Below are 24,710 nucleotides of genomic sequence, written 5' to 3'. Positions count from 1 at the left end.
ACTGTAGCATGCTGGGGTTCCAAGTTGGTCATAAGTGAAGATTTTAGGAGCCCGCCTGTTTCTCTTTGGTAAGTCATATCTTTCAATCCTGTCACTTTCTGGTGAGTAATGGTGTAAAGGGATCTCATTCTGGCCCATCTCATTTGGCTGTACATCCGAGTTCTGAACATTATCATGCTGTGGCAAATGCTCCTGCCGAGTCTCAGACCTGTTTGGGCTTGTCCAAGTGATGTCCTCACCAGCTTCCTTGTCCAAATTTAGCACTGGTAGCTCCTGATCATTGTCCTCTTGAATCCCAATCATCTCACTGGTCTCATCAACCAGAGGTTCTTGGGGCAGCAGGACAGGTTTGTAAAAGAATCCACATTCATCCTCATCGTCTTCCTCCTCCTGATTTGTACTTTGTGTGGTTGTCTCTGTCATGTCCTTCTTTTGTCTAGGTGCTGTCTTCATCTGGGTTTCCAAAGGTAAGTAGTCACATGGTAACAATAAATTACGATGAAGGATTCGTGACCGTCCTCTTCCACGTTCAGGTTTAACTTCATAGACTGGAATGTCCTTCCCAACGTGGCGGGTCACAACATGGATGTCCTCCTCCCAGTGATTACGAAGCTTACCAGTGCCACCCCTGGGTGTTAGATTCCTGACAAGGACGCGATCCCCGGGATGCAGCAATAAGCTTCTAGCCTTTCCATTGTAATGTCTTTTTCCTCTCTCTGTTGACTTTTTTTCATTTTTCTGGACAATTTCATATGCCTCCTGCATCTGGTGCTTCCATTTCTTCATGTAATCTTGCTGGTCAGCTTTCCCAGTCTCAGAGGTCAGACCGAACAGGAGATCAACAGGTAACCTTGGTGACCTTCCAAAGAGCAGGTAAAAGGGGGAAAAACCTGTCACTTCACTTTTTGTGCAGTTATAGGCATAGATTAACTTGTTTAGGGAGTCTTTCCAATTTGTTTTCTGTTTGTCAGTAAGAGTCTTTAACATCTGTATCAATGTACGATTGAATCGTTCGACTTGCCCATTTCCTTGGGGATGGTATGGGGTTGTTCGTGAGCCGAGAACACCACAGTTCCTCTTCAGCTCAGCAAAAAGCTGGTTCTCAAATTCTCCACCTTGATCGTGGTGTGTTCGTGCAGGGAGTCCGAACTTAAGGGCATAATCACTGAACATTCGATCAGCGACTGTCTTGGAAGACTTGGAGGTGGTAGCATAAGCCTGTGCAAAGCGACTGAAGTCATCTACAATGACCAGTATGTATTCATATCCACCTTTGCATTTGTCTAAGTTGAGAAAATTGATCGAGACTAGTTCAAATGGCTGAGTAGTTGTAATACTGGTCATAGGTGCTCTTTGTTCTTTACATGGAGCTTTTTGTTTCAGACAAGTACATGTTCTGGCTACATAATGTTCAATTTCTTTTTGCATGTATGGCCAAAAGAATCTATCTCTGATCAATGATGTAGTTCGATCAATACCTTGATGGCCCATCTCATCATGCAACTCTTTCAGGACAGTGGACTTGTAGATCTCAGGTAGCACAAGCTGTGTTTTGTTGGCAGTCTTTCTGTGAAGAACTCCATTTTCATCAATGTGAAGCCTGTCCCATTCACGCAACAGACTCTTACTCTGCATACTGAAAGCACCAAGTCCAGGCCCTGATGGCTTAAAGTCTTTCACTTTGCATTGCATTACTGGACCAATGTCCTTGTCGTTTTGTTGTGCTTGCGCAATTTCTGCAGCTGACACGGTTTTGTATGTCCCTTCACTCACTGCTGTGCAACAGAAAGGAATAAATACTGGACAAATCCACGATGAGCTGGAGTCTTGGGTCTCAACAGCTTGAGTTGTTACTGCAACAGTCTGGTGTCAGTTCCTCAGTACACTGTTCCATAATTTCCTCAATATTCAAGGGCATGCGTGACAAGCTGTCTGCATCAATGTTTTCTTTACCTGGACGATATCGGATATTAAAGTGAAAGTCTGCAAGCTCTGCCACCCATCGGTATCCTGTTGCATTCAACTTAGCACTTGACATGACATAAGTAAGTGGATTGTTGTCACTAAAAACAGTGAAGTGGGTGTGTAATACAAATCTCTACATTTTTCTGTAACGGCCCACTTTAAAGCAAGGAACTCTAATTTTCCCGAATGGAGATGGTAATTTTGTTCAGCAACAGTCAATGTTCGAGAGCCGTAAGCTATCACACGCAGGATGCCATCTTGTCGTTGATAAAGGGCGGCTCCGAGACCTTGATTTGAGGCATCTGTGTGGAGAATAAATGGTTTCGAAAAGTCTGGGAACCCAAGAATGGGTGGTTCAACAAGACAATCTATTAAACGCTCTGGAATGTGTTGATGAGTGTCTGTCCACACAGTTGGTTTATGTGATGGTACTCCTCTTCTTTTTCCTTTAGCTGGTCTTATCTTGTGTGTCTTTCGTGTCGCATTGTCATCATCAGTTGTATCTTTCAATAAGTCATAAAGTGGTCCTGCAATATGGGAAACATTCTGAATGTACTGCCTGTAGTAGCTCAGTAAGCCCATAACAGTGCGCAACTCTCCTACATTACTTCTTGTCTTTCAAAGCTCTGACAGCAATGGTATCAGCCGGGTCAATTTTGCTACCTTCAGCTGAAACAATTCTTCCCAAATAGCGAATCTCCCGTTTGAATAATTCACATTTGCTAGGCTTTAGTTTTATCCCGTGTTTTCTCAGCAAGTGAAGTACTTTTCTGACAAGATTCACATGATCCTCAAACGACTGACTGTAAACAAGGGTATCATCTAAATAAGGTACGCAGATGTTGTCTCGCACGTCTTCCAAACACTCCTCCATGCACCGTTGGAAGGCGGCTGGGGCGTTCATCAACCCAAATGGTATCCTTATCCACTCGTAGAGGCCCCACGGGGTCACAAATGCTGTCAGAGGCTGGCTTTTCTCATCCATAAAGCCCTGATGGTAGGCCTTCCCTTGATCTAATAACAAAAACCATGTATTGCCACCAAGACTGTCGAGAATATCTTGGACTCGAGGGATAGGTTGTCTGTCAGGATGTGTCTTCTTATTTAATTCGCGATAATCTATGCAAAGTCGAAGACTACCATCTTTCTTCCTCACACAGACCACCGGTGAGGCATAAGGTGAGTTTGATTTCTTGACCCACCCCTGTGTACTTAGGTTGTGCAAATAATCTTTCATTTCTTTATATAATGGTTTTGGAACAGAGAGGTAAGTGCGTGCCACAGGGTCCATGTCTTTGAGTGAGATGCTCAATTTCAGTTTCTCAATACAGACGATGTCGTCATCTGATTTAGAAAAGGAGGAACATTCATCACGCAGCATGTCCTGCACCACTTGCCTTTCAGGTCCACTCAGATGGCTCAAATCGATTGGAGGATCCCATGGAATACCATCAACATGGTCACTCTGTGCATTAACATGGCTCACTGACATCGGAGTGCAGGTAGGTTTACCTAAAACAGTAGCTGGATACACGGCCTGGACCTGCTGAAGGGTGCCCGCAACAGTTTTTCCTGACAGTTCAACATCATGATCAGTGGGGTTTTGCACATCAAGACTGATGTAAGGAAGGACACCACTTTTGAGCTTCACCACCGTCTCACAGAACTCAAGACCCTCAGGCTATTGGGGATTTACGTCAGGCTCAAATAGGAGTGTCGTGTCCGTTTTTAATGGCTCCGTCTGCACCTTACAGTTAATCTGGACAGAGGTGTGTTTTGGTATAGTGACACGCCCTTTAGTAGTTTTCACAACATAATCAGTTGGCTGCACAGTTGCTACAAGATTGATGAAAGCTGGGACATACTTCTCCTCAAGGCTGGGGAAAGCTGTGCTTATTGCCTCATGTAGTTTTTCTGTTCCTGCACCGTACAGCTGTTCTTTAGTGCGAATGTTCAAAACATGCTCAATGACATTAAAGCCTAAGATGGTAAAAGGCTGTTGCCCTTCATCACGAGCATGGGCACAATAAGGTCTTTAGGGTCAGCACCATCTGCAGCCAATCTGAAAGTGACTTCAATGTAACCTCTATAAGGCATGTCTTCTCCATTGGCAGCTGTGATTCTTAAATCATCTGGTGCATCAAGCAACTCAGAGACATCCCCTAGCTTCTCATTTGGCAAATGCTCATTTTTCCACTTCTCATCAATAATACATACTTGGGAGCCACTGTCCCATAATGCTTCTGTTTTGCGACCTTGTATGTAGCACTGAACCATGCATCGCTTCCCTACCAGGGCAACAAGTCGGGACTGTCTGACCACACCGGGAAAGAGGACAGACTTTGAGCTTGGATAAGGGTGTTGTTTTACTTGATGGGGTGGATGCTGCTTGCATTGTTTTTTATGTTTTGGCCATTGTGCAGCTTGACAGACTTTAGAGCAGTAAATGTTTCTTTTGCATGATGCACACTGTCGCAGTGTTTCACTTGTACTAGAGACACCACAATGGGAGCAATGCTGTTGGGACACTTCTTCTTCACGGGTTACTCTCGGTCCCGCGAGGGTAACCCTTTTCCATTTAAAGAATCGTCTGCATCTTGTCTGGTAAATCTCAGCTTGCAGCCTGCGAGGTAGTGTTCATCACTGCCACATCTGTAACAATGGGTGCAGTACTCACTTCCATTTTGGTAACAGCCACGGCATTTTCTGAAACGTACATGACTTGTGGCAGGGGGATGGCGTTGTCGGGCAAATCTTTGCTGATACTGGAATGCATAATCTCTTTGTCTTAGCCTTGGGGGAGGCCAGGAGCTTGGCATTGAGTACTGCAATGGGGGGGGGGGGTGCCCTCTTGAGATCCTGGAGAGGACATATACTGGACGTGTGCTGAGCTAGGCTGTCGAATAGACTTCAGTACCAAGGTTTTTCAATACTGCCATGTCAGAGCATATTTAAATTCACTCAGTACGTCAGGCTGTATTGCGGTAACACTGTCTGGGGTTTGATTTCTTTCTTTTTTGTATGTGGGCACTTCATTAGGCTGAACTGCGTGTACCATAGCTGGTCGTTGGTGGGTAAGTAATTTCTTTTTGTTTTGTCTCTCTGCTTCGTTTGCACAGGCAATGTTTCGTTTCTCAAGAAGCAGCTCATCACTTGTTGTCGTTTGTTGCAAGTACGGTTGCAAATCACTCCGAATATTGTCATTTTGCAAGCCTGTCAAGACAGTATGGAGGAACATGTTCTGAACAAGTACTGGATCATATTTTAGACCGGATTCAGCTTCCTGCGAGGCAAACAGAATTTTTTGTCTCAAATCTAAGGCATGAATCAAGAATGCCTGTGGGGTTTCCTTTGCACTCTGAACCTCTGAAGTGAGCTGTTTATACAGTTCAGTTGCGCCCTTCTCTTGGTAGTGGGACCTCAAAGTCCTCCGTAAGGTAGGAAGAGTGAGGTTAATTTTGCCTTCGAGATAACTGCGCAGTTGTAGGCCTGGTGATATTGCCCTAATCACGGCATCCACTATCTCTATCTCAGGGAAGCCCTTACTGATACCTTGCTCGATCTGTTGTTCTAGGCTTGAAAAAGTCAACTTGTCTTTTTGTCCCGGCTCACCTATCTGGCCTGATATTTTAAATTCTCTACTCCACTGCACTGACAGACAGGGTGCAGAGTTTGGTTGTGAATAGGGATTATCTAGTTCGACAACGTTGACATTCTGACCCACTATATTTTTGGACCCATTGTTTTGTTTTTCTGTTGCATTAATGTTAATACTTGTTGTAATCTTTCAATCTCTTTTTTTAGCTGTTCTTCTTCTGAATGAATTTCCTGCTCATTCACACTCTCGGCCTGTATTGCACCTGAGTTAGCATGTTCCAGTGCACTGTTTTCAGCAAAATGTTGCAACTCAACAATTTTGTCTTTTAAACTGAGTACCTCAGACATTCCCTGGTCTTCAAGTTCACTTAACGCCTCTCTCTCTAAATGTCTGGTAATGTGCGAAATAAAAAAAGGTCGGCTTTTACCTGACACCCTCTCAGACAATGCACCAGCAATATTTAGGAAATCACAGATTTCAACCAAGGCGTCTCTGTCCAATGTGTACAGCACACCACCAACTTCTAACTTCAAGTCCTCCAGCTGTGAAGACTCCATCGTAGTTCCTGACCTGTGGACATGTGATGTGGAATGCTCTCCTCGTAGAATCGACAATGCAGCTCTCCTGGCACAGTTGGTTGACCTCAGATAGCGTGCAAGTTTTCTTCTGTGACGACGAACCACCACACGTTATTGTCCACCTGGCTGAAGATGTATTGGGGGGGTTGAATGAACAACGCGGACGTCTATCTGGGACAGCTGGCCCTCGTTTCATTCATCCCAGCGGTGCCTCCAAAATGTAACAACCCTGAAAAGGGGAAAGATATGAATGAGGATGACCGGACACGATGTCTCCCTCTGGCAGCCTCATCCAGAATGTTTTAATTATTTCACAGGTGAACTTATACAGCAACAAACTAACAACAAACAAATTAATAAAACAACAAATAGTGTCTCTTTTTACATTATTGTACTTAAATGACAAAACTTTCTTTTGAAGTACACAATTTCCATACAAAATACTTACATGTTATTGTTAACATATTATCAGACATATTATCAGGTCTTAAAGAGCATATACATGTCTACATGAACAAACAAAAAGACAACTACACAAGTTCGTGCTAAACTCCTCCCGAGCGCCATTACTGCTCCTACAGACGGTAGCCTGCTAGCTTACACTGCTATGTAGCACCCAAAAGGTGGTTCTAAACTTCGTTTTAAAAGTTTCTTAAATGCCCCAAACATGCTCAAGATGTTCACATATTGCAGCACTGTATCTAATAAATCTAACTGACCATGACATACCTGATAAGGGGAAAGATATGAACGAGGATGACCGGAGACGATGTCTCCCTCTGGCAGCCTCATCCAGAATGGGGCACCGCCGCCAGGAGCTCCCCCTTTCGGCCCTTACAGACGTAACCAATCGATCCCAGATGAACTGATTACAAGTACATTTTTAACCATGCTAACACATTTTACACATTTTAAATTGTTATAAACCTTTTACACTGTTTATGCAACTTTCATAGATTAATATTACAACAAGGCTGACCTATTATTTAATTAATTAATTATTACATTTTTAAACCAGCACTTCTCAATACAAACAAACAATCAAACTATCACATCAACAACAATTTTTCCCTGGCGAACGAGACGAGAAATAATTGAGAAAAATTACACACCGTTACGGGGAAGATCCAATCAGGACTACTGTCTTAGTGAAGCAGGGCTGTTAGAGTTTCCACTGCAAAAATGATATTGTATATCTGCAATATTGTAACAAGTTACACGCTGCAATTTGTCTACCCCTGGGAGAAAGAGACATATGCACACATTTCAGGTTCGATGCTATGGACAACACGACACTAAACCATGTGGAGCGATTATTACCCCTAAAAACACAACTCATTTGAAGCGGAAATGTTGTGAAATTGAGTCGACTAAATCTAAATCAATTTGGGTGACTTCAGTATGACTAAAGCTAAAATATATTTTAGGCAAAAAAATATGACTGAAACTAAATTAATAACTTGTCAAAACTGACACTGACCTGAAACCATAAAAGTCCACCTGAGCTTCATTTGGTGGGAAAAAGTTCATTTGGACAGAATCAGATGGAGACACAAATGAGACAAAAAAAAATCAAGATTGTGATCATGTGGTTAGCAAGTCTGCCTCACATCCATCTGGTTCTTGGTTTGAATCTTGGCTCTGTGTGTGTGCTTTACTCAAGGGACTCCAGGGATTGATGGGTGAGCTGGAGCCTATCCCAGCCGATTTGAGCGCATTCACATCATCCGCACTGATGTAGTGTCCAGTGAAGCTACCGTGCATGTTTGTGTGAGTTTAGGGTACATGCAAACTCCAGAGACGTTCAAACACAGATTTCAACCCAGAACCACCTGACAGATTGCTCATCACATGATAATCGACTGTTCTGCCGTGCTATAATATTCATATCACAATAACCATTAAGAAGAAGAAGAATGAAAAGAATGATGACATCAACACTAACGCTGAGCCATAGTGCGTCACTCTGCGGGTCTCCCTCAACTTCCGGTGCGGGGGCCGCTCTTGAGCCCACACGTCACGTGACCACCATCCTCATCATCCGTCACATCGTGTTGACGCTAACTTAGCGTGTTCCACCTGTGTAACGCTACAAATGTGCTTAAAGAAGAAAGAAGAAAATACCTTCACACTTCTGCGGTTTGGTCTCTCGATGAGCGCGAGCTCATGCACGTGCACGTCCTCCAGCGGTCTGCTTATGAGTCCGGACTGGCAAGCCGTCATGGTTCCGACTGGAGACTAGCTACTTCGTGTGTGAACTGGTCTGAGCGGTTCTCAGTGTCGACCATCCCTGGAGCAACCGGGGGCGGGGGGAGGGAGGGATAGTCACCGTTTCCACGGAGATCCGTGGTCGACGTGACGTCACAATCTTTTTACGCTTCCATCCAGATCCACTTTAAGACTTTGTGGTGAAGCTGATGATGAAGATGACAGCCTGGGGGGGAGAGAGGGGCGCGGTTTGGAGTGGGCTCAAGTCTTGCAAATCTTTGGATCCACCCGGCACGTTTGTAACAGGATGTCACACAGTAGTAGTAATAATAATAATAATAATAGTAATAATAATAATAATAAGTGTTCACTCAAGACGTTTTTTCTTTTTCTATAAAACTTGTTTCAAATGACAAATTGTTACATTTTTGCTTGCTGTTTTGTTTTGATGTTGAGCTGTGGCAGCTGTAAAAATAAAAAATGACATGACACAAGGTTGTCAGTGTCACAGTCAAAATCGTGGGTGTCCAAAGTGTGGCCCCCGGCACATTCTAAAAATCTAATTTAACAAGAAAACTAAAAAAAGGAACTGCAAAATTGGACAAATCTTCAGTAATTTTACAAGAATAAAGTCAAAATATTAAGAGAAAAAAGTTGTCGTGATATGAAGATAAGTAATGTCATTTTTGTACCATGAAGTTGATATATAGAAGAAAAAAGATGTTTTGTTTTTTTAAAAAGTTGTAATATCATGAGAAGCAAACACCATAACGAATAAACTTGTAATTTTTGGAAAATTAGGTTGCGGAAAAATGTATAATGTTACGAAAATAAAGTCAAAATATTAAGATGAACAGTCGTATTCCAAAGAGAAAAAAAGGCACAATTTTATCAGAATAAATTTGTGATATTATGAGGAAAAATAACGGCACTTTAGTAGCATTGAATTGAAATGTGAAAGAAAAAAGACAGTTTTTAAAACATTGTAATATGAGGAACAAAACAATGAATAAAGTTAGGTTGGGCAAAAAAGTTATAATATTATGGGAAGAAAGTCATAATATTACAACAAGATTTTTATGAAGATTATTTAAGAAGAAAGTTAAAATATTTGGAACGCTTTTAAAAACCAACAGCAAAAATGGGAAAAAAAACAGTAAACATTGAAGTTCATACCAATAATACCTACAGTATGGTTATGGTTGTGCTTATGGTCATGATTTCATCTATTTCAAACATGCATACAATTTTACATTGAAATATCACAAAGCTGAGTTGCAGTTTTTTCTTGAAATATACAGTGTACAACTTCTTAGTGTATGTTGCTTTACAAAATATCAAAGTGGCCCTTGCATCCTTTCGTTTTTCACTATTTGGCTCTTGGTGGAAAAAGTTTGGACACCCCTGGTCTAAACAGTTCAACTTGGTTCTGTTGTAAGTAAAACAGAATAAGAACGGAGCTGTTATCTCAAAGACATTTACTGCTTTTTTAATGTGACTTTCCTTGCGTAATGCAATCTGCAGTGGAACTTTCTAGTACAACGTGTGTCTTTATCTCAGCACATCTAAAAATAGCACTGGTGGAAGTCACAATTGTCTTCCACCAATGACCAAGCTGCATATTCCACAATTCATTTTTTCCAAATGTTTTTGTGGTTAAATGTGACAAAAACAATTTGATGATGAAGTATTGTTGTTTTGCAAGCTGAACTAATGTGACTGGCTGAGCACTGGCTGGCTGTAAAGGTCACATGGTACAAGAGCCCATGCTGTAAGATGAGAGGCAGCAGCTTACAGGTCAGCATCCTAAAATAAGAGCAGTCCCTCGCGCAGACGTCCAAACGTGTGGCTGCGGACCGCCTGAAAGGAATTGTTACAAAACTTGGTGAGAACTTTTCATCTTTTTTGTTTGCGAAGATTTGCTGTGTGCACATTGAAGCAATGCAAATCACTTAGTGCACAGGTGACTTTTTAGTGGAGGCAAAACAAACAGCAACAACGACTAACTGGATGAAGTCTGACATGACATCTTCCTTCCTCACCACAGTGACTTTGTAACTTGCATGATCTCCGAGCAATCCATTTGGCTCTGTGCCGCCACTGCAGAGCTCCATGTGGTGATTAGCAGAGAAAATGTCTTCATGTGAGACACAAAATGTTTTCCCTCATTTGAAATGAAACTTGTTGTTTCAGCCTCATCATGGCGGCAGACGGCGTCCCTCACCCGGCCACGCTGGACGATTACTCCCTGTACGGCAACCTGAGTGACGACGAGCTGCTGCAGCTTGCCATCGAGCGCAGTCTGGCCGACGCCCATGCTGACTACGCCCGTGACACACCCCAGAGCCCACAGCTTCCTGACCCAAAGGTCAATAAGACGCGTGACAGCTGCCGAATTTCACCTGAGCAGAAAACTGCCGCCCATTACAGCTCGCCAAACCCTCCCAGCGAAAAGCCTCCTGATGTGTACGTATGTGACCTCTAGTGACCTTTAGTGACGAGACCAACCCAGAAGTACACATAGGGTTGGATGTGTTGGATGTGTTCACATAAAATGGAGGCTTCAACATTTAACATGGAAACATGTTGCCTGCTCATCAGTTCACGCACTGATTGATTAGACATGCCTTGATACATCATGCTCAAAAGTATTGGGACATGGTGTGCTTCTAACTTTGTGAGGACACTTTGGGGAAGACATTTGGACAAAGCAAGTCTACAAAGCACATAGTGAGCCATGAGACCTTCTCTCAGGTCCAGTATCCGTGTGGAACGGACACAGTCCAACATCATGTAGAAAGTGTGGAAGCCGCTCCAGCTGCAAAGCGAAGAACATGTCCCAATATTTTTGTCCAGCCTTACTCTTCTTCTAATTATTTACTCAGAAATCTCAGTGCTCTGATTGGCTGTTATTCTGGTGTGTGTGTGTTGCAGGAAGACCTTTGATGGGACTGTCAGTTGTTTCATGACCGGTTCTGGAAAGAAGATGTTGGCTTATCGAAGGTGTGACGGTACCTTGGTCCACATCGCTCCAGAACTTCAGGAGTACATTTGCGGCTGCACTCGTGACACCTGAGGTCAAATGAGGTCAAACAGCACACTTGCAGCTGATGACTTTTTTTTGGGCAGAGAGGAAGAGCCTTTGTTTCAAGCCATCCGGGTCGGTGATGTGGACCGAGTGAAAGCTCTGATCACATGCTCTGGAAGCAACCTGATGCTGCCCAACAAACCAGGCTGGATGGCCATTCATCAGGCGGCATGGTACGGCCAGGAGGCGTGTCTGAAAATCCTCTTGTCGGGTAAATTGAACAGTATTTCTCCATGTACAACATAGAGGAAAAAGTCATTAAAAAGTATATTTTGTGTCTTTTTAGATGCAGTTGGTGATTATTTTTGCCTCTTTCACAAACAACCAGGTTTATTGGTAAACACATGTTGTCACTCATATACACACACACACACACATATATATATATATATATATATACACACACACTAGGTCCCCAACTTACGAACACAATTGGTTCCAGACAGCCGTTCTTATGTCAAGTTGTTCTTAAGTCGGGGAAAAGGTAATATTACCAATGATATAGGTACTACATGTACGTGTATACATATACAGTATATGTGTATGTATGTAAATATGAGTTTGGATGTAGTAGTAATATTAAACGAGGATAATTAATGAAAAAAACAATAATAAAAATGATATAATAATACGTAATAATAAATGTTATTTACCTTTGAAGAGGAGTGGTCGAGCATACGTCGTTGTGGTGGAGTTGGAGGAGGAGATATTGAAAAAAAGGACAAGTTGTCGTCGTCGTTAGACTCTTCTAAAAGAGGTAGTGTTCTGTGGGTGGTGTAGAATTAAGCAGGCCTATTAACTCTTCATAAACTTTAATCACACGCTCTGTCTGGGTTGTATAATTTAGCTTTCCATTTAGCTTTACACTGTATCTCCCCAGCGTCTAACTCTTCCTCTGTTGGTCCCATTAGCTCTAACGCTGCCTCTGTTGGTCCCATTAGCAGTGTCACAGTGCCCTCTACTGGTCAAGCATGTACAGTAGCAGTATAAATACTGATTGAGCGACTACAAGGCAAAATAAAATAAAATATAGACCAGTCGGCTTGTGTTCGTATCCGTGAATGTTTGCTAGTCGGGTGTTCGTAAGTTGGGGACCTAGTGTATATATATATATATATATATATATATATATCGAGGAAAAGGCTTCTTGAGACGTCATCTGTACTTCTGTGTAGAAGCTTAGGCCTTAAAGGCCTAAGCTACCAGCACTTATTAGTTTGCTGACGAAGCTCTTCGGATGAGGAGCGAAACGTCCGACACCTTCTACACAGAAGTACAGATGACGTCTCAAGAAGCCTTTTCCTCGATGGACAACTCCTGTACGACTGAGAGCCTACACAGACATATATATATATATATATATATATATATATATATATATATACACACACACACACACAGTATACAGACCCTTTCCAAAAAATTTGAATGTCATGGAAAAGTTGTTTAATTTCCATAATTCCATTCAAAAAGTTAAACTTCCATAGATTATAGATTCAGGGCCCACAATTTAAACGATTTCAAGTGTTTATTTTTACGTAATTTGGGCTTGCAGCTCATAAAACCCACGAAAACAGGAATTCAAAAAATTAGAATACTGTGAAGAAATCACCATTTACTTCTCAGTTTTTGCAGGAAAAAAAGAGAAAGAAATTAGAATCACATCAAATCAATCAAAATATGGTACTTTCAAAACGATATGTCAATCTTCAATACTTGGTTGGGAATCCCTTTGCCTTAATCACTGCCTCGATGCGATGTGGAATTGAAGCAAATCTGCCTGTTGCATTGCCTGGGAGTTATGGAAGCCCAGATTTCCTTGATGCTTGCTGTCAGCTCTTCTTTGTTGTTGGGTCTGGTGCCCCTCATTTTCCTCTTGAGAATACCCCATAATTCTCAATGGGGTTTAGGTCCGGTGAGTTGGCTGGCCAGTCAAGCACTGTGATGGCATGGGCATCAAACCAGGTTTTGGTGCTTCTGGCGGTATGGGCAGAGGCCAGGTCCTGCTGGAAGATGAAATCTGCATCTCCATACAGATCCACAGCAGAAGGAATCATGAAGTCCTCTAAAACATTCTGGTAGACTGTTGCGGAGACCTTGGATTTAAGAAAGCAGAGTTTACCAACACCTGCACCGGACATTGCACCCCAAATCATGACGGACTGTGGATATTTCACACTGGACCTCAGGCAGCTTGGGTTCTGTTCCTCACCAGTCTTCCTCCAAACCCTTGGACCTTGATTCCCAAATGAAAGGCACACTTTACTTTCATCGGAAAAGAGGACCTTGGACAGTCCAGTCCTTCTTCTCCTTGGCCCAGTGGAGACGCTTCCTACGTTGGCTCAGGTTCAGAAGTGGCTTGACTCGAGGAACCCGACAGTTGTGGCCCATCTCCCGGATGCGTCTGAATGTGGTGGTTTTTGAAGCTGTGACTCCCGCCTCATTCCACTCTTTCTGGATCTCTGCCAGATTCTTGAATCTCCCCTGTTTGATATTCCGCTGAAGCCCACGGTCATCTCTTTTGCTGGTGCATCTTCTCCTGCCACATTTTGCCCTTCCTCTAGACTTTCCATTGATATGCTTGGACACAGCACTCTGTGAACAACCAGCCTCCTTAGCTATGAACTTTTGTGGCTTACCCATCCTATGGAGGGTATCAATGATGGTCTTCTGGCCAGTTGTCATGTCTGCAGTCTTCCCCATATTGAACCCAACTGAGACAATTGAACCAAACTGAAGCAATTTAATGACAACTGGGGAAGCCTGTGCAGGTGATTTGAGTTTAGTAGATGATTAGTGTGTGACACTCAGTTTAAAACATTCATGCCCTGCAAAATTTGGGCTGATTTCTTCACAGTATTCAAATTTTTTGAATTCCTGTTTTCGTGGGTTTAATGAGCTGGAAGCCCAAATTATGTAAAAATAAACAAATAAATACTTGAAATCATTTAAATTGTGGGCCCTGAATCTATAATCTATGAAAGTTTGACTTTTTAAATGGAATTATGGAAATTAAACAACTTTTCCATGACATTCTAATTTTTTGGAAAGGGCCTGTATATAGTTAGGTATGGGTACTGAATTCGCTACTTTTATAGCCACCAGCCGAATTTCGTTGGTACTACCGAGCACCGATTCACCTAAAATCAAAAGGTACCATGTTTCGGTACAAGCAACATAAAATTTACAAGAAAAAGACAGAGAGAGGCCAGAGGGAGGGGGTCAATTCTTATATCAACAAGGTAACAAATTAAAGCTACAGAAGTACATGGATACAGTAAAACCTACCTGTTTAATAAATGTCCGTGTTCTGGAAGAAGAATACGTGACATGACGTCTGGACGTGTAGAAACGACCAAACAGTCGTATTTTAAACAAACCAAACCACCAAAACTTAATTTTTGTATTCACAAATAAATTCAAATAGATTGAAAATCATACGTCTGTAATATGTTAGTCAGTGATAAATATACAACATTAACAGGTTTAGTATTAAAAGTATGTGAGAAAGAAATTCCCAACCAACATCTTTAGTAATACTTTATGTAGTAAAGTATGCCTGGAATGTCCATTACAACAATTTTAGATGTCATTGACATGTAATCCAGCAATTCACTACATAGCAGATAGACCATTTAAATAGTGAACTCAATCTACCACAATTGCGATTTCTTTCTATGGCTCTCAGAAGCACCACAAACACAACACAAGAACCAAAGCAGATGTCATTTAAACACACATTAAAACATTACCCACAACATGAAAGAGCTGTAGAAAGTTATATCATCCAACGTTTGTGTAAAGGGGGCGCACGGTGGCCTAGTGGTTAGCATGTTGGCCACACAGTCAGGAGATCGGGAAGATCTGGGTTCTAATCTCCATTGGGCTTCTCTGTGTGGAGTTAGCATGTTCTCCCCGTGCGTGCGTGGGTCTTCTCCGGGTAGTCCAATTTCCTCCCACATTCCAAAAACATGCATGTTAGGTTAATTATAGACTCTAAATTGTCCATCGGTATGAATGTGTGCCCTGCGATTGAATGGCGACCACTCCAGGGTGTACCCCGCCAAGTCAGCTGGGATAGGCTTCAGCATACCCATGACCCTAGTGAAAATAAGCGGCATAGAAGATGGATGGTTCTGCAAGGTAGTAGTGTGTAGCTTCGTCTTCTTCTACACGCAAAGCGATTTAATGACCACAATCAGCCCCTTGCGTTCTTAGTCGTGTAATTCACAGCAAAGAAGTTTGCTTCAGTTTCGTTTGGGATTTGTACTACAGTACTTCAATTTGTAAAGTACTATAACTTACTCTACTCCATCCTCTTGTCCTCATCTGTTTTAAAACTAATTGCTCTCCGTAGAACCCCATCACACACTTTTTCCAGAAGGGAAAAGAATGTAATAGGAGTATGTACAGCTGTGTTTTAGTTTGGGTAAGAGTTTTCATGTTGAAGACATTTCTGAAACTGCGATGTTACAATGCAAATAGATGTATCTTGTTTTACGATATTTATTAAAGTTTTATATCGAGAGATAAATATCTTACATTGAAAAAACGTAATTAAATGAGTAAATTAGCATTTATTACCACATAAACACACACAAAAGTACTGAAAATTGGTACCATTGAGTACTGGGACTGATTTCCAGGTACCGGGTTTTGTTCTGTATCGGTTCAATTGTGAAAGGTACCCATCCCTATATATAGCGTGTATATACTACAAAGCAGTATATGCTGCATATCCTTATGTACACTACACTTAGGAAGCACGGTGGTGCACGGTGGTGTACGTGGTTATCCTTGCCTCACAGAAAGAAGGTTCTGGGTTCGAATCTTGGCTCAGATCTTCTGTGGAGTTTGCATGTTGTCCACATGCTTGTGTGGGTTTCCTCCACTCTGCTTTCCTCCTAGAGTTGAAAAACATGCATGTTAGGTTCATCGGAGACTGTAAACAGGTGTGAATGGTTGGTTGTCTATATGTTCTTCAGCTCAGCCATCATCCTGAACATGCAGATACCATAAAACACCAACATATTGTATCCTTGTATCTTTTTTTACGACTTACCCTGTCAGGGTCATGGGTGAGCTGAAAACTTTGGGCGAGTTGCGGGGTACAACCTGATCTTTCAATCAAACACACATGAAGATGCGAAGAACCATGTAAGGAAGTATCGACATGTTTAAAAGGGGTCCACGGTGAGAGACGTGAGGAAGGATTTCTTGCTTCTTGTGGGTTGAGGTCCAATTTACTGACCTCAAATCAACATTGTTTTTTTTTCTTCTTGTTTGCATGTGTTTGCTTCCCCGGAGGCCATATTGTCCCAGGTTGACCTTTCCAGAACAACAAGCCAGAGGTGTGGACTCAAGTTACACAATTTGGACTCCAGTCAGACTCCCGAGTCACAATTTGGATGACTTTGGACTTGGCTTGACAATATCATGCTTGCAATTCGACTTATACTTTGACATAAGTGACTCAGGACCTGACTTTAGATGATTTGAAAATACTTGAGATTTTCACTGAGTGTGTTGAGTAAAATTTTTCCCGATTCAAAGTATTTAGCTGACGTTATTATACCATTTCAAGCAAGACACCAAATTTTCCCACAAAATCAGCCCCATTGAATGCATCTATTACAGTATATATCTATCTATTAGCGTTCTGTTTGTCCGTCCGTCCATCTTCTTCCGCTTGTCTGAGGTAGGGTCGCGGGGCAGCAGCCTAAGCAGGGAAGCCCAGATTTCCCTCAGTGTCCTCTTGGTGGATCCTGAGGTGTTCCCATGCCAGTTGAGAGACATAGTCTCGCCAATGTTTCCTGGGTCTTCCCCGAGGCCTCCTACTGGTCAGATGTGCCCTGAACACTTCCCCAGGGAAGCGTCCTGGAGGCATCCTGACCAGATCCTGACCTCGTCTGGCTCCTCTCAATGCGGAGGAGCAGCGGTTCTTAGTTTCTCTCGAATTACAGTGCTTCTCACCTTATCTCTAAGGGCGAGCCCAGCCATCCTACGGGGAAAACTCATTTGGGCCACTTGTACCTGTGATCTTGTCCTTTCGGTCACTACGAATGACAAGGTCATGGCATTTTATATGGTACACTTAACAGTGACTTGTAAGGACTCGGAAATTTCAAGCCTATGGCTTTGGACTTGTCTTGACTTGAGATTTGACTTGGATTTGACTCAAGACTTGGCATTAAAGACTTGAGACTAGTGATGCTCCGATTGATCGACCACCAATCAGTATCGGCCCATTTCAGTGAAAAATCACGTAATTGATGATGGCGTATGCACATCACCTGTGGCTAGTACTATTGAAGCCAACAGCGATCCATGCATGCAGTCTAGTGTCTTGACCTAACTATCGTGATCCTCCCAATTTCCTTCACAGTGCGCTGGTTTGCCAAAACAAAAACATCATGTCTGTCGCGTAGAACTTAACTACCAATATGTGCCACAAAAGCTATCTTGCGGGGGTAGCACGTTAAAAAGCTTTAATTTAATGCGGCATTTGAAGAACAAACACTTTATAGAGTATGGTGAGTTTTCGAGGCTCAAACGGCAACAAACGGCTAACGCAGCCATGTGGACACCAGTCCGTATGCGCGTGACAGTCAGAAGGCTAAGCAACTAACCCGAAAATAATAGAATTCATCGGACGAGATGACCAGTCTTTCTCAGCAGTGGAAGACACCTGGTTCCCTGACTGCTCTCTCACTCACCTGAAAGTGAGAGAGCTCCACCAATGTACTCTCACATCCAAAGTATCCTTAAAGAAGGTGTCTCATCCTCTGTAAATTTCACTAGTGATATATGTTCTCTTCAGAAAGTAAGTCAAATAGGTTTTTGTCTAGATTAAGGTGATTTAATTGTTCATATAGCCAATAGCGCTTTTCATAAATAAATAGAAAAATGTATAATTAATCTGTGTCATCAGTATTGGCCGATTTCAATCCTGGATGATTGGTATCGGAATTGGCAGCATAAAACCCTGATTGGAGCATCCCTACTTGAGATTTACTTGAGATTTGCAAAACGCTGACTTTCTCCCACCTCTGCGTTAAGCTAACATGCGAGTGTTAGCATAGCAAGGAAAAACATGAGTCATGTTTTCTGAATTGAGACTCTTTTTTTTGTTTTTACTTTCATGACCAACCGGTGACTACATTGGCGTACTCAGCCCAGCGGGGGATGGTCAACAAACGCACGGAGCGCGGTGAGACGGCGCTGCTGGTGGCCGTTGGCAGGGAGCATCATCAATGTGCTCAATTTCTGTTGGAGAATGGAGCTGACCCCGATATGGCCAACCAGGATCACGAGACTCCACTGTATAAAGGTACCCACACTGTGTAGCATCCCAAAGGCGACAAGTGAGAAGACAATTGTGTCTAGTTGTGTAGTTTTTGGTGATTCTGTCTTGATCTGCAGCCTGCGAGAGGAACAACCCTGCACTGGTGGCGCTGCTGCTCAATCATGGCGCAGCGATCAACACTCAGTGCTTTCAGGGCTGGACGGCCATTCAGGAGGCCGCCTGCCGCAACAACGTGGAGATCTGCGAGATGCTTCTGAGGGGAGGAGCCAAACACAATCTGAGTAATATTTACGGGATCACACCTTTGTTCACGGCTGCTCAGAGCGGACAAGTGGACTCGCTGCGCCTCCTGGTCAAGCACGGTGAGTCACATTCTCACTTTGAACCTCGAAAAGGATCGGGCGGAAGTGAAGAAACAGTTTGTAACAGCAGTGATCCCCTTTGACCCCTGATCCCTGCTGCATTTCAGGTGCAGACATTAACAGTCAAGCTGCCGATGGAGCGACGGCTCTTTACGAGGCTTCTAAAAACGTACATGTGGAAATTGTGAAGTTCCTCCTTTCCCAGAAAGCAGATGCGAACAAAGCAGGAAAAACGGGACTGCTGCCGCTTCACGTCGCCACACAGAAGGGAAGTGACAGGTAGGCGTTTTTACACTTTTCATCATCATCAGTTTGAATACAGAACAGGACCTCCGAACAAGCGAACATTGTGAAAAAGCAACGTCCTGTTTTCTTTTCCAGCATCGTGTCCATGTTGATCCCAGCCACCAGCAAGGCGAGAGTCCGCCGCTGCGGTATCAGTCCGCTTCACGTCGCCGCCGAGTACAATCGTGACGACGTCTTAGAGACTTTGATACAGGCCGGTTTTGATGTCAATGCCCAGCTGTGTGAACAGCGTTCCAATCTGTATGAGGACCGACGGAGCACGCCGCTCTACTTCGCCGTCATCAACAACAATATTGACAACGTTCGCTTACTGCTGGGGTCTGGTGCTGATCCAAACCTGGATGTGTTCAGGCCGCTCATGGTGGCGGCGAGGCAAGGCTGCATTGAGACAGTCACGCTGCTGGTAGAACATGGAGCTGATGTCAACGCCTGCATCCCCACCCACCCCACCACCTTCCCAGCCATTTACATGTTCTCCATGAAATATCTTCCCATGTTCAAATACCTGCTAGACAACGGAGGCCAGGCCCTATCCTGTTTCCACTGTGTGTATGGGGCCGGACCACACCCACCGCTCCAAACCACCAGGTCCCACAGAGGTCACCTGGACAGCCCTGAGCGAGAGCTGCCAGACAACAGCCTCAGGAGAGGCGTTCAGGTGCTCAGAATGGGAAAACAGATTATCCCTGATTTTCTATCATGCCTGCTAACTACAACTAACCCGACATAGGTGTTGTGGTTGTGAGGCGACTTCAAAACAGAGACTTCGCGCTTTGAGTTTTGCGGTTTCACTCTGACGGTTCTTCAAAAATAAATAAATAAATCATGCAGTTTCGTGGTTCAATATAGGCTATTATTAGTCAAAAATCTGCATATTTAAGTAAGCGTTATGTAACTCACCCTGTTTCGCACCGCACCGGCTTGAACAGAAGACCTTCGTAATGGGAGGCGAGAGCGCTGACCACACGACCAAAAGCCCGGACTGTCGACCGCGTGTTCAGCGCAGCTTTTAAGGCAGAGGGAGTGAGGTTTACCAACGTACACCTGCACAGCCTCACAGGCTACCATCCGTTACAGTTACATATTTTTGCCTAAATTAAGCATTTTCAAGCATAAAAAATGGCTAAATTCACTAAAGTACAAATATAAGGCATTCAGAAGATGCGTTCAAAGACAATGTTAGTGACTGTAATGTTGGGTGTGACTAGGCCTATCATGGTAACAAATTTTGCTGGACGATAATTGTCCTACATATTATTGCAGATAAACGATATTATTATCAACATTATTTTAAGACCATTTTTTCATTAACGTTATCATTATGTTACTGAAAAATAGTCTCAAAATATGGCATAATGATGCAAGTACACGGTGTAAATGAAAACTTTCTAAATCTTTTTTAAACTGTTATTTGTCAATAACATTGTAATTGGAATGTCAAGAGCTTTTAAATAAAATAAATTAAACAAAAAACATTATAAATTAAACAAACATAAAGACAAAAAAAACACAATGAAAATAAAATAGACTGTCAGTGTCTTTTAGCAAAAATTGCGCTTAAATAAAAATCACAATCAGTCACAATATTTATTTTGTTATTGTCTGAATATTGACCAAAAAAACCTGAGGATTAACCCAGAAATACTCTGGAGTTCACCTAGACAGGGTGTGGCGCTCTTATTATGACAGCAGGAAGTGTATTGTCTGTGTTGACAGTGAGCCTCATTCACGAAACGTTCTTACGCACAAATCTGTTCTTAAAGCCTTCTTACGAAGATTTTTGGCATTCATGAAACGTGTTCTTAACTCACAGTTCTTAGATCTAAGAACAAATTCTACGAACACTCAGGAGGACTCTTACGCACAAGCAAAGCTTGCACTTTCAATGCACAATCGCCCACATGATGGATTTTGCAACCTGATCCCAAAAAATGTAGTGCAAATAAAATATCCCAACAGTTATTTATCATCAAAACAACTAAAATATACTCCATCGATAAATATATATTCAAATCCCAATTCATCAAAAAAAAGTAGCTGGCTGGACGTGCGCTGCGCAGAGAGAGAATGTAAAGGGACGATGGAGATTTATTTGCTGAAAGCCACGAATATTTGATGTCCGCTTCAGGCTTCAGGCTTCCCTCTCTGTTCTTGCAGGTGTGCATGATCATCAGAATAACATCTCAATGAAACGTGGTGTGTCTATTGCGCACGTAGCACCCCCAGATAACGACATGCGCCCCCAGCCACGTCTTGAGCCAGAGCACGGGGCTGCTGTATTAATTAGGCAGCGTCTTATCAAATGTAACCACAGAAAAAATAAATTGTCACACACAAACTATGTATTTTTACTTTATTTTTCCATCATGATTGTGTAAATATTTTCTAGAGTTTCCGAAATGGTTTGGTTTCTGATTGATGGCCCACCTCCCGTTTCCTCCAGATCCCTCCGGTGCAGTCCAGTCTTTTTTTTTTGTCTATTTTAAGTCAAAACACTTCTTTTTAACCTCTGCGGTGGTGCGTTTCTCCGTGGAAACGGCATTTATGTTTCCTGCAATGGTGCTCAATGCCGACTCTTTATGGATGGCCTGATGACCGGTGGATACACGTGAAAATAAGGTGGTCTTGTGTTCGGTCACTCCTTGTAAAAGCACCTCTATTTCAGTAGAATTGAAGTTTTTCTTTCGTTTGTTGTCCAGCTGCTCCTCAGTCTTGCCCTTGCGCGTTGCCATCTCCACCTCCAGCTGCCCGTTGCGCACGGCACATTTTTTACCTTGTATGGGAAATAATAGGCGGTGACCTATGCAAATTAGGGCTCACATGCGCGGGCATCGCAGTTGGCATTCATCAACCTAAGAACACCGGTGCGAACGATTATCCCTACTTAAGAACGTGTCGTGAATGCGGCGCAGTTTCCAACCCGCGCCTTCTTAAGTACACTTCTTAAGAAGACTTTTAAGAAGATATTCGTGAATGAGGCCCAGTGTCTGTTGACGGTTAAGGCCAGCTGGGAGCAAGAATAAACGTGCCGCTCTCCTTATTCCACCGGAAATTTGCACATCTGTGGGCATCGTAAAACACTCGCTTACATTAACAAGCGGTAAAGGGCAACACGGTGTAAACACACTCATACAGCCTGAGTCGCACACTAGCATGCTCTGCTAAATAAGCTAACCCAGCCAGCTTCCATTCAAGCTCCGTAGGAGGAGTTTTCCGCCAACTTTTGACGGTGTTTCAGGCCGCCATATCAACATGTTTAGTTCCGTCTGTGCTACCGGAACACAGTCACTGTTAAATGTTTTATTTTCTGTTATTATTTCTACTACATTGCTGGGTTTCACGTGACGTCACATTCGGTTGTTGTCGGCCACGCCTCAAAGAGATCCATCCTCACTAGGGTCGCAGGTATGCTGGAGCCTATCTCAGCTGACTTCGATACACCCTGGACAGGTCGCCAGTCATTTATAGACAAACAATCATTCACTCTCACATTCATACCTGTCGCCAATTACGGTAACCTAAAATGCATGTTTTTGGAATGTGGGAGGAAACCAGAGTACTCCAGAAAACCCACCCATGCACGCAAGAGATGCTCAACGGGGATTTGAACTCAAATCTTCCCAAACTCCTGTGTGGCCAACATGCTAACCACTAGGCCACCATGCAGCCCCCTCAAAGAGATGGGGCACAAAAATGCCACTAACATATGTCGTTCTCACATATGGAAACCGTTCAGATTTGAAATTCGGACAATGCTATTGCTAAGATAGTCCAACATAGTGGGAAAAAATTCAGGAAACAACCAAAAAGGCAGAGATGCCACCTTTTTCTTTCTTTTACTAACCCTGTCGCTCTCGTTGAGTGGAGCCAAGTATGGGCACACTACAGTTTACAGTGACCGAAAACAAGCACAATTTATACCAAAAATAAAAGTTTAAATATTGTCGGAACTCAAAAATGTGAAATACAGAAATAATTGCCTCATAACAGAAAAAGTCGTCAAACATGCACGTAAATGCTCCAACTGTATGTATCCAATTATTCGACACCATAAATATATCGGCAAGATTAAAAAGGCTGCTCTTTTGCAAAAAAACAAAAATGAAAAGTAACACATAAAAGGGAGAAAAACCTGCAACATGCACAAATGTATTGGAATTTGTGAAGCGCTTGCGTTGTTGACACATGCCTGCATCTGCCGGGGGCTCCACGCACCTTGGCCTGCCTCACTGTCCCTGCCTCCCTATGATGACTCAAAGGCGGACAGCCGAGGACAGCTGAGGTGTTCTCCTGAACTCCAGAGCAGAACAGTGCAAACACTGCAGTGAAACGATGAAGGACACAAACAAGAATGTATTCATGCAGGCTGATTTCGTGTAAGAACGCAAATAGACATATTAGAAGCATTATTTTCATTGAGTCTGATGCTGAAGACAAGCTTTCACTGCTTTTCAATGTTGTTGTTTTCAACTATTTTATGTCTTCATGCATCACACCATGTACACTCACACAACTGGAGCAAATCATTTCAAGGACATGCACGGTTATTCGCTTTAATCTCCAAAATATTGCACACACATACTGAATGTCTATGTGGTCGTGGCTTATGCTTGCACCCGTCTGCTCACCGAAAGTGACGCAAACTGCCTGTAGATCACGTGGCTGAAACCCAGCAATTGGGTGATAGGAGGGTAAAGATGACCATGGGGTGTTATTTCATGTCTAGAGGCCTCTAATAAGGTTAAAACCCGTATTTAGAAGGTCTTAAACATGTTTTCTATGCTCTATCTACAAAAATATTCCACTTATAAAAAAGGAATCCTACTTCACTGAAATTCACGATCACGGTCTGGACCCAATTCACAGTGATAAATGAGGGACTAGGGTATACTGAGAATAGGTCAAAGTGTAACTGATATATTTTTGCTTGACTGACAGTTCTGCGAAATGATATCCGCCCCCAGCATCAGTCGGTGGGCGGGGCCAATCATTGATGTGCTGCTAGACTACGTTGGTCACGTGACCCTCTGCTCTCGACTAATGGAACACTTGGACAGTTTTGAAGACTGGAACATCATTAAGGAGAAAGCAGGTGGGTGTACTGTAAATAACTAAATGTAACTCGAGTATACTAAAAGAGGCCTTTTTCTGCTACTTTGCAGCCGTGCCGCGGCCGCTGATGCAGCTGTGTCGTATGCAGATCGTACAGCTGGTTGGACGGCGACGGCTAAAGAGGTTACCGCTTCCTGGAGGCCTGATCCGTTTCCTGCGACACCAGGAAGGTTATGTGGACGTCTGA

General features: G+C 43.0%; 2 protein-coding genes across 6 annotated transcripts in view; one reads left to right on the top strand and one right to left on the bottom strand.

The window, feature by feature from the left end:
- The window catches only part of ppp4r4 (protein phosphatase 4, regulatory subunit 4), an 18,815-nt gene extending 10,386 nt beyond the window's left edge, over positions 1 to 8,429 (bottom strand). For 2 of the 5 annotated variants that reach the window (XM_054761663.1, XM_054761667.1), the window contains exon 1: positions 6,134 to 6,856. In XM_054761663.1, the coding sequence (XP_054617638.1) occupies positions 6,134 to 6,337 (204 nt within the window). In that variant the 5' untranslated portion in view covers positions 6,338 to 6,856. The other 3 variants (XM_054761664.1, XM_054761665.1, XM_054761666.1) reach the window with 3 other exon arrangements.
- The window catches only part of LOC129172659 (ankyrin repeat and SOCS box protein 2-like), a 27,407-nt gene extending 2,697 nt beyond the window's left edge, over positions 1 to 24,710 (top strand). The window contains exons 2-10 of the mRNA XM_054762623.1: positions 10,543 to 10,815; positions 11,284 to 11,394; positions 11,479 to 11,648; positions 18,612 to 18,767; positions 18,860 to 19,105; positions 19,213 to 19,384; positions 19,487 to 20,069; positions 24,350 to 24,503; positions 24,574 to 24,710. Coding sequence (XP_054618598.1) covers positions 10,550 to 10,815; positions 11,284 to 11,394; positions 11,479 to 11,648; positions 18,612 to 18,767; positions 18,860 to 19,105; positions 19,213 to 19,384; positions 19,487 to 20,069; positions 24,350 to 24,503; positions 24,574 to 24,710 — 1,995 coding nt within the window. The 5' untranslated portion in view covers positions 10,543 to 10,549. The remainder of the gene's footprint in view (positions 1 to 10,542; positions 10,816 to 11,283; positions 11,395 to 11,478; positions 11,649 to 18,611; positions 18,768 to 18,859; positions 19,106 to 19,212; positions 19,385 to 19,486; positions 20,070 to 24,349; positions 24,504 to 24,573) is intronic.

Source organism: Dunckerocampus dactyliophorus, chromosome 19 (assembly GCF_027744805.1).
Source record: "Dunckerocampus dactyliophorus isolate RoL2022-P2 chromosome 19, RoL_Ddac_1.1, whole genome shotgun sequence".
NCBI lineage: Eukaryota > Metazoa > Chordata > Actinopteri > Syngnathiformes > Syngnathidae > Dunckerocampus > Dunckerocampus dactyliophorus.
Note: the sequence above shows the minus strand (reverse complement) of the source record. Positions and strands in the feature narration are given on the sequence as shown.